This window comes from Pyrus communis, chromosome 5 (assembly GCF_963583255.1).
Source record: "Pyrus communis chromosome 5, drPyrComm1.1, whole genome shotgun sequence".
NCBI lineage: Eukaryota > Viridiplantae > Streptophyta > Magnoliopsida > Rosales > Rosaceae > Pyrus > Pyrus communis.
Window position 1 is genome coordinate 5012874 of NC_084807.1, and position 10906 is coordinate 5023779.

A 10906-nucleotide genomic window follows, 5' to 3' on the forward strand; every position below is an offset into this window, starting at 1 on the left:
GTTTGATTTCAATAGAAAGCATGTAGTTCACAATCACCTTCATAGACCTCATGACAACTCAATAAATACGGTGATACAACCATCATAGATTGGTCTAACGGTTGTAGATGAATTCTAAATTCGTATTTCATACAGCACGTCTTGGGTTCGATTTTCTGGCGCGTGTAAATTACACGATGATGACCAGATGAGACTGAAATGTTTTTGTAAGTCTTGTTGGCTCTCAAAAGTTACCAACTAGTCCTCTTTTAGAAAAAATAAAAAAATAAACACCGTGATACATTATTGTGATTGAGAGTTTCCTATTATGCTAATTGGTTGTATCACAACTAAGACAAAAACATGAGTCAAACTTAATTTAACAATCTAAAAAACGAAAAACCACACTAACCGTCAATGATACTACCCATAAACTAAAGTACTAATCGTTCACATAAGAAACCGAAATTAATGCAACAAAACAAAATCAACCAAGAGATTATGTCATTTAACTAAGAATTCTAAGAATTATCGCATATTATATGTTCATCAGCCTTTATTAGATACTGTTTATGATTAATCTTAAATAAAAAAAATTTAGTACTTTCTAATCATACGATAGACAATGAACTATTAAAATGTAAACATAGGATTCAAATGGAATTTAACCTGTAGCAATCTCACAAACAAGAGACAAAGGCTTGACGAATGGAGCACGCGATCCAGTCTGTCCTCCTATCAAACTGACGCGTGGGCTCTCCAGCCAACAACCGTATTTGATTTTTCACTAATTGACGCCGTAATTAACTAATTACTGCTCGTAAACAAGTAAGTACAGTACAGTAGGAAGCTGAGCACAAAAAAATCAGAGTTAAAATAATAATTTAAAAATGAGCGTACAAAAGAAGCTGATCAAAATCTCACGCTCTCTGATCGCACTTTCTCAACAGAACATTTTCCACAAGCAGTTGCAGTTGTTGTTGCTCCTCTTCTTCGTCTTCTTCTTCGTCGGCGGCGAAAATGCATTCGTCTCACTTGCTTCTGGAAGAGCCGATCAGGATGGCTTCGATCCTCGAGCCTTCCAAGCCTGTGAGTAATTCCGATCACTTTAACTCTTCCGTTTCTTTGAAATTGTTAGTTAATTTTCAGTTTCTGATTGAGCAGAGAGAGAGAGAGAGCCAATTATTTGCTTTTGTTTCTCCAGCAAGTAACCAAGTTGCAGTGTGTTTGTTTCCCGAGAAAGTGAAGGATTGGATGGAAAACAAACAATGCCTGGATATCCTCTTTGTACTACCTGTTTGGCTGTTTCTTAAAATTAAACTGTAGCAAGTATAGATCAACTCTCTGTGTTTGTGGGTTTGGATGGAGTCTGTATTTCCTTCTAGCATCTTAATTCTTATCATGTGTTTGGTTTCTGAGAAAATGTGATCATCAGGAGGGTGTGATATTTCTTATTAGAGAATATTTACTTAGCAATCAAACAGGATATTGTTGTTTCCGAAATATTCTCTGAATTTCCGTGGGTTATTAGGTGAATATGTGGCCGTAGTGATTTGAAAGAACTTGAATGCGTGACTAACTTTGATGAATTCTGAACTTACAGACATTCTTTCCGGCAATGACAAGGATCGTGGGAACGCTTGGTCCAAAATCACAATCGGTTGAGACAATCTCCGGTTGCTTGAAGGCAGGAATGTCTGGTATTGCTCACCTGCTATGCATAATTTTCATTGTGCATCTGTCTGAGTATGAGTTGCCAGCTTCTTATTTTTGCTATCTCCCTTCATCTATAATACTTTAGTAAAAGGATAAGAATCACCGTCTGAGACTTATGTACCTCTGTTTTGGCGGTACAATTTCTTCACTGTAAAGATAATACTGTGTGGTTGTTTTGCTTCTGGTAAATCCTTTATCTATTTTCCGTCTGTTCAATTTGAATTCCCTTTTTGAATTTTATATGCCATTGATTTTACTAATTGAAGTATATAATTCCTTTCACACCCTCCATGTATATATAGTGGCACGGTTTGATTTTTCATGGGGCGATGCTCAGTTTCACCAAGAGACATTGGGAAACCTGAAGGTTGCAATGAAGAGTACCAATAAACTGTGTGCAGTAAGCATGCTATTCTTATGAGCTCTGCATTTTGTCTCTAAATTATTTAACTGTATATAATGATCCTAAAATTCAACTTTTAATTAACTGTGCTTTTGTGTCTGCATTATTTAATTTGTTATGTTCCTTTCACTAAATCACCTTAACTTGTAAAGGCTTGATATAGGCTTACTTACTTTTTGACTTACCTCCCTTTGGATATGTACGCTTACAAGTTGGTTTATTAATCTTCTATTTTTCAGGTAATGCTAGACACAGTTGGTCCAGAGTTGCAGGTAGTGAATAAAAGTGAGCATCCCATATCTCTTCAGGAAGATACCCTGGTTGTCCTAACACCTGATCAAGACCAAGAGGCCACCTCAAATCTACTACCCGTAAATTTTAGTGGCCTGGCAAAGGTATGTATGATTGAAAGATGTCATTCTGAATATTTTCTGGCTTATCTCTATGAAAGACAAATATCTTGCTATGTTAGAATCCTTGGTTCTATTGGATCTACAGCGATGAACTTTGCCGTGCCAATCTATTTCTCTGAGTGAAGACGAACTATGAAGTAACTGTTTTTGCACTTACCAAACTCAGCGAACCTGGAAAGAGACTGACTTATTCTGACATCAATGAGGGACGGGGCTTTTGACGCATTGTTTGTTTTTCCAACAAGCAGTCGTGTTTTTCAGTCTAACCAACCCCCACTCCCACCCACACACTTGCATTGCATTCAAGGGTAATTATTCGACAAAATGATCAAATGGGGAATAAATTAGTCATTTGATGATTATAACGATGATTTTCTATGTTTATCAAAACACTGAGTGCGTCTACTTTTTTGACAAAAATGAAATGACTAAACCATTTCAAACTTATGTGATTTTGTGCTGTTTCTTTTGTTTCTTTCAGTTCTTGAACTTCTGCTGTATTTTAGATGCTTTACTTCTGGTGTAGAATTCTTGTACATATAGACAAAGAAGTTCAAGTCATCCATATCATATCATATCACGAGATTTTGGAGGAACCAATTCATCTCTTGTAGGTTCAGGAATGGTGTCTTAGAGAAACCAGTTCATATAGTTTGATATTGACTTCCTCCTCTTGATTTTTGGAAGCATGTAAGAACTTAATTTAGTTCTGTATATTTATCTTACAACGTGTCTCACATTATGTTGGCATTGCTGCAATGAGTTAAGTTAAATTTGGTCTTTGCAGGCAGTGAAGAAGGGAGATACAATTTTTATTGGTCAATACCTCTTTACGGGAAGTGAAACTACTTCTGTGTGGCTGGAGGTAAGGAAATATAAGAGATATGAGTTCCATTGGGAAGTTGGTAGTAGTATAGTTGGTTTCAGAATCAAAATTAAGCATGTTATTTTCAACTCCTTGCCTAGTCAGATATGTATTCCTTGTCACTCAGAAGTGAAAACAAGGTAATAGCCACTTTATTCGTTACTCTTCTAACTGTTCCAAAGAAATCTTGTAAAAAAAGCAAGAGTGGGACCAGATTCTGACTTCTGAGAGATAAGGAATGCTGACATTCAACTTTAAAATTTTAAATTAATAGAACAATTTAGACATACATTGGGAATTAGGTGAAGCTCTGGTAGCAGACTAAAGCTAAAACTGAATCCTATAAATTTGATACAACCTTTGGCAGTGGAACCTGTAGTCTCTCAAGGTCGACTATTGTTTGCATGCATGATATTTATAGGGGATCATCAGAAGTTATCTATTTGATGAGTGACCTGGGTGGTCCTGAATGTAAATAAAACCTCTAGGAACTCTAAATTTGCTACCTGCGGTATGGTCCCATGGCCTTATTGTATGTCATTTGCTTCCATTAGATTTATTATGAGCCTCCATCCGTTCGGTTGGCAGATGTCTCTTGAAGAGTACCCTCTGCATTCTTTTTATATAATATTCTCAGGAAAAAGAATGATTCACATGTTGTTGTAACGTTTTCTTTTACAATGCAGGTCACTGAGGTGAATGGTGAAGATGTGGTTTGTCTCATAAAGAATTCTGCTACCTTGGCAGGGTCATTGTATACTTTGAATGTCTCTCAGATTCGTATTGATCTGCCTACACTTACCGATAAAGATAAGGAGGTTAGTTTCTTTTGAAGTCACGGTACTAGATACTAACATAATTAGATCCACCAACCACCCTGAAAATTGAATTGTCTGCTTCTGCATGGATTACAATTTGTCCTTCTATCATGAAGTTTAGCATTGCAATTCAGAAGGAAATTCTGAACACAGTTATCAGATGTGTTTAGAGTGGTGTCAGTTTTTGGATTGTTTGGTTGGTAAGAAACACTTGGTTTTCTTCTTCTTCTTTTGGGGTAGGATTAGTTTTTAACTCTTTTTGGACATTTTTGTCAAAGTATTGTACAGAGGTAACAGTCAGTATAGTTAATCTTGACTGAGGTTTGTGTTTTGTTTTGAGGCTGTACCTTGGAGGAGATGGACTTTGTCAAGTTTGTTTGTCTTTCTTCATTTTCTGGATTCATTCCTTGAGTGTCTTCACTCATTGTTGCTGAATGATGGCTTGTGTACCTTCTAATTTTATTGATAGTGAATTAGAAGGTACATGAGGTAATGTTGAATTCATTAAAATGAATTTGGAGGTAATCTTTAACTCATTAAAATCAATTTGGAGGAAACTATTATAAAAAAAATCACTTTTTATCAAAGGAGATCTTATTCTTACATGAATTGCTTATTTAATGTGTTTTAATATTTTAATGATTTATCAGATCATAAGTACTTGGGGTGTTCGTAACACCATCGACTTCCTCTCATTATCGTATACGCGTCATGCTGAAGATGTTCGCCACGTAAGGACTGTTCATGACAGGATTTCCTGTCTGTTCGGGTTATGTGAATTATAATTTTTCTCCCTGTTCATCCCTACTTTATGATGTGGTTCACTCATATTTAGGGCTTAATTCCCTGGGTAATATTATTATGTTTCCTTCTACTTTTGATAATATAAGGAGAAACTAAGTACCCTTTCCTTATTATTCTTTTCTTTTTGAGGAAGTATTATTATTCTGTTTTAATAGGCCGTTCTTGTTATGCAGGCCCGTGAGTTTCTTTCAAAGTTAGGCGACCTCAACCAAACTCAGATTTTTGCAAAAATTGAAAATGTAGAGGTGAGTTTCTTTGAAAAGAACAAAAAAACAAAATTTACTAATATTATCACTGTCAGCTTGGATTATGGATATGGTTACCACCTTGACATGTGGGCTCCACATTTGTGGAGAGCCCTCAGTAGTCAGTATTTAGGCAGTAATGGTGGTAAGGAATATTCTTGGCAGAAAGGATCATGTGTGACTGATCAGATTTCCAAATGTCATACTTGTGCTTGGATTTGAATTAGCTTACAGGTTCTCTTCTATTTTTGTAGGGGTTAAATCATTTTGATGAAATTTTGCAAGAAGCTGATGGTATTATCGTCTCTCGTGGAATTCTGGGGATAGATCTCCCACCAGAGAAGGTACACTTTGGTAGTCATGTTCTTTTATGTATTTACACCAACTGCACATGGCCACAAAAGTAATGAGTAAGTCATTGTCAAACAGTCTACCTGATATACCGTATTGGTATGACTTAAGTGAGAACCATGTCTTGTATGTGGCGTCATCAGCATATTATTGAATATCGCCTCCATGGTTTGTTATATGTTGGGGTATACCTGCACAAGTTATATTCTGTTATGATGTGGACTATTATTTTGGAGGAAGAATTAAATAGCGACTTATCAAATGTCGATTTCCTCTGATGGTGACCTGAAAGCTGGGGGGTACTTACAGTAATGAGGATTGGGAACCAAATGTTTTTTTAGTGTGTGCGTGTGTGTATCCAATTTCCATGCTTCGATGGATGTGTATCTATATACTTTTTTGGAGGTTATTTTTTATAATGAGGCTTGAATATTCTGGTAAAGACCCTACTTTGATCTTCCAGGTATTTTTATTTCAAAAGGCTGCTGTTTACAAGTGCAACATGGCTGGAAAGCCAGCAGTGGTGACTCGGGTTGTGGACAGCATGACCGACAACCTAAGACCTACTCGTGCTGAAGCAACTGATGTTGCCAACGCTGTACTGGATGGTAAACTTCTGTCTTCGGACATGAAATATGCTCCTTTCTGTTACCTTTGGCAGGTTCCACCATCTCATTTATTCTTTCATGTCCATGTCATTGCATGGATTGTTGCTCTGTTAGTGTTAGTAAATATCATTAGTATTGGAATACTCCTGTTGCTTGAGCATTATTAAACAAGTAACAAGTTAATGTTATCATAGGATGTACAAGTACGACCTGTGCACTTATTTACCCACTTTTCAATTCTATTTGTGCAGGAAGTGATGCAATTCTTCTAGGTGCAGAGACCCTGCGCGGTTTGTACCCTGTTGAGACAATCTCCATTGTTGGAAAAATTTGCTCTGAGGTAACTCCATTTCTGTATTGCTATAAAGCTCTCCCTCTCTCTCTCCTGAAAAAGCGAGAAATCTTTCAGCTGTTGCATCCCTGTGTTTTATAGATGATGGTGGAGCCGGATTCAAATTATAATAAATAAGCCCATTCAATTACTAAAAACCACATGATTCAGATTATTTATACCTATTTGCAATAAATGCATTTGGCACATGTATTTTAGGATCCTTGGTTTGGAATCTTATATCACATGAGGCATCGTGAATATATCTGCTGCCATTTAAGTGTTTTAATTTGAGTCTTTTCAATGATTCATGTGCCAATGGTTCTATACATGAGTTACTTTGTGAGCTTTGAAAGTTTACGGTGAAAGGAGTTCTTGCGATCTTCTGACTGTGATGCCAAAAGTTTTCTAATTTCTCTATTGGAGTGATTAAAATACACCTGTGGTGCAGTGCCAAAGGTTGGAGTGAGCCCATATATCTGTTTTCTTCATTTCTCTTGTGATTGTCCTACAACAGTAGAGACTTTTATGGACGTGCACCTCCAAAGCTAATGTTGAAGTAGCATTGTTTTTCCATCCTATTACTTTTCTCATTTCTGAGGGTTTGTTTGCCATATGTTGATGTGCATTTTAGAAACTCCCATTATTCTTATATCGGACCATTCCTTTATATTTTTTTTCACTCCTCTCTCTGAGAATTCTTAATATTTCAGCTTTGGTTTTGTGGTTCTCTGAAGATTCAGAACTGACTTATATTAGCACACTGAGCATTGTTTATGTTCTGTGGTCTTAACGTTTCTTATCTAGAATTTGATGGTTTCTAGCATAGACGCTACCCATTCCTAAAGCTAAGTGCTGGGAGTATATTTGATGTAGAACCAAATACCAGAATTTAGAATTAGAATTTAGAAGACAAAAAGAGATATGTCGAGGAGAATTTAGGAGAAGATTACTTAGGGAAAAGATTTGTTTAATCAATCAATCAAGTCTGTCTAATTTGAATTACTTACAAAGCACATATTTATGATAACCTAGCCCTACGACAATTAGGAGAGTAATCCCAACCCTGATAGCAACAGGAAAGAAAGAAAACAAGAAAATAAAATAAAACAGGAGATATGATTCTGCATCAACATATTCCGGTGGAATTGTAGTATTAATTGTATATAATATTAATAAATTGGAAAATGTTCATGGCTATTCTGTTCACTTTCTCTCATTTGAGCTTCAACTGTTCAAAGTGGCTATAGAAATATGTGTTTTGTTAGTCTGGCTATTATTTCAAAACATTGTCTCTTTCTTGATACTTAAAAGAGTGATTCATTGGTCTTGCTATAGTCACACGACTCATATTAGAATGGGTGATCCTTTTGTTTTGTGGTCAGTCAGTTTTGGAGGGTGGGAGTGGGACAATTCTTTGTTCTTATTATTAGGATGCATGTTTCATAGGAATGGTTTATCAAAAAAATATTATAAATTAAAGTACAATGACAAGGGAAAGTTCTGAGTTCATTTCCACATTTATTATAACAGTTCTTTTATATCTTGTAATAATGGAAATTTTCTTTTATCAAATTACTGTCGACAGGCGGAGAAAGTTTTCAATCAAGATTTCTATTTTAAGAGGGCTGTCAAAAATGTTGGAGAACCAATGACCCACTTGGAATCTATTGCTTCCTCTGCGGTAGTTTTGTGCTTTCAGTATTTACCATTTTGTTTTTTCTCTTTCTTTTTATTGTACCATTGGCCTGTTCCCTGAAGAGATGCTGCTAACAGAATCATGTATGAAGGATGCCTTTTATTTTGCTACAACCCGAAAATATTATAATATAATTTATCTTTCCTAGGTACGTGCGGCCATCAAGGTGAAGGCCTCTGTAATTATTTGCTTCACTACATCTGGAAGAGCTGCAAGGTGATTCTCTCTTATCTCTTCTTCTCTCTTCATGTGTATTTATAAAATCAAATGCTTAGGGCCTGTTTGATTACCATTTAGCTAGTTTTCAGTTCTTATTTTTGTGTTAGAGATAGAGGGGAAATACATGGGACAAATGAGGGATATAGAATAGTTGAGGAAGGATGATGGAAGAAATGTTGAAGGAATGTTTAAGGAAAGGCACACAAAATGTTGAAAAGTAAAATTCAAAACCCAAAAACTATTTTAAGTTGATTTCACTTTCAAGATTTTGTTTTCATTTATTCTTTATTTCCTCCCCTTTCTTCCATCACCCTACTTCATCTTCCCTCCTTTCCCCCCATATACTTTCCTTATATCTCAAGCACAAAAAGTGAAAACAAGAAACAAAAAATGGTTATCAAACTGGCCCTTAGGAAGTGGGTAAGGCTAATGTTTCTTGGTTTTATGTAAAATTTTAGTTTCCTGATTGAAGTTCAGTTAGATGTACTTTAATTGTAAAACTTATTACGATGTTAGATACAAATATTTTTGCAATTGTTATGTTCACTCTTGTGTATATACCGGTTTTGTTATTTGGGCATAAGTGTAGGTTGATTGCAAAGTACAGACCAACAATGCCCGTGCTTTCTGTTGTCATTCCTCGGGTCAAGACAAATCAACTTCGATGGACATTTTCTGGTGCTTTTGAGGTTTCTTACTGAACTGATCATCTTTGGTTTTAACTTTTTATGCACTAGCAAGTGTATTTTTCCAAGTAGGAAGCTAGATGCTAGAATTTGTCTACTAATGGTTTTATCCAGTTGGGACATAATCCTGGAGCAGTTACTTTGTTGAATGTTTTCTTTCTTCCTTTGTCCCACTCAAACATGCATGAAAGTAGATCATATCTTGAGCCGCCCCACTTATTCCCAATTGGTTTTCGGTTGGATGCTCTAGTTAAGATGGTATCAGAGCGGACAATGCATCTGCATGTCAGGCCCAACAGCCATACTTGCTCCACGTTACCTAATATTAACTGATCCACATGTTTGACTCCATAGGTTTCCAATTGAAAATAGAAATCCTGCATCCGGAATTCTGTGCTGTGATGACCATAGACACACACACATATCTTGATATCTTGAACCTCTACAGTCTATATGCCGAGCGCCAATTGATTTTGGTTTGGATGCTCTAACTTTAACATATATCGCTTATAAACTCAAGATTTAAAATTGAGAAGAATGATTAGCAGACAATCATGCTATTCTTTATGATTTACATTCTCCAACTGAATTTGATGCTCATAATATCCATCTTTTTCTTGTGATGAATATCTGGCAGGCAAGGCAATCACTCATTGTTAGAGGCATTTTTCCCATGCTAGCAGATCCTCGACATCCAGTAAGATATATCCTGTTGATTGCATTGGAGAAAGCTATGCATAATGCATATAATACTCACATGGTTTCCCAGATCTTTTCTTTCGTTAAAATTGATTGATTTGGGTTTCCCGTTCACCTTGAATGCTGCCCTAATGAATATAGTTGGAAGTTTTTCAAAATTCTAGATAAGTAGATCTCTGAAAATGGTAGGAAAGGAGAAGGGGAGGCTACATTTAGGGACCCGAGTCGGTTATAGACGTGGATTAACTTCAGTTCATCACATGATACATATTCTTTTGCATGCTTCACTATCCATTGGATCAGACTGAGACGTTTCTTTTTCTTATCTGCCCTTTCTCCCCTGCAGGCTGAAACTACCGATGCAACAAATGAATCGATTCTTAAAATCGCTTTGGACCATGGCAAGGCCACTGGTGTCGTAAAATCACATGACCGTGTGGTCATTTGCCAAAAAATTGGCGATACTTCTGTGATCAAGATCATGGAGCTTGAAGATTGATATAAAAATTGCAACTTCCTTCGTGTATATGTTTATGAGTTTTACTTGTAAGTTCTCCATGGCCTATACCGTGCCCTCTTCCCGGAAATTAAGCAAAGGTACGTGTTACTTGTAAGAAACCATGGATTGAATTTCTGACTTTGTAGTTGAAGTACCTTAAAACTTTTTAAGGGAAATTACTGTAAGTTGTTGCTCCTCCATCTTTCCTACCCAAACAGAGAACTATCTCGTTGTATTTTCTTATAAAGATTTTTTTTTTAAATAAACGATATTATCTACAAGGTGAGGGAGTGAGTTAAGTCTCACGATCAGTTAGCAATAATGTGGTTCAAATTCGTCTTTGGTTAAACTCGAATGTAATACCTCTCACTTACAAGTGAATATGAATATCACTAAACCGTAGTACTAAGTAGCTCTTATAAAAGATATTTGAAGTAACATTTCAATGTCATTTCCATTTCCTTCATTATACACCCACGGTTTATTTTTTTTCAAGCTTAAAAACTGGTTATTATACTCGGATCAGTTTTAATAGTTTATTAAGCACCAAATTGCTTTATTTCATAGATGA

The 10906-nt window shown here is 36.1% G+C and overlaps 1 protein-coding gene across 1 annotated transcript; it reads left to right on the plus strand.

The window, feature by feature from the left end:
* The first annotated feature begins 934 nt into the window (after positions 1–934).
* Positions 935–10535, plus strand: LOC137735260 (pyruvate kinase 1, cytosolic-like). Its single transcript, XM_068474673.1, has 16 exons — positions 935–1068; positions 1583–1679; positions 1998–2095; positions 2338–2493; positions 3299–3376; positions 4063–4194; positions 4845–4925; positions 5172–5243; positions 5498–5587; positions 6058–6202; positions 6454–6542; positions 8122–8217; positions 8381–8448; positions 9041–9140; positions 9775–9834; positions 10183–10535. The coding sequence occupies exons 1-16, from the start codon at positions 1000–1002 to the stop codon at positions 10333–10335; spliced, it is 1584 nt and encodes a 527-aa protein (XP_068330774.1). The 5' UTR covers positions 935–999; the 3' UTR covers positions 10336–10535.
* The last annotated feature ends 371 nt before the right edge of the window (positions 10536–10906 follow it).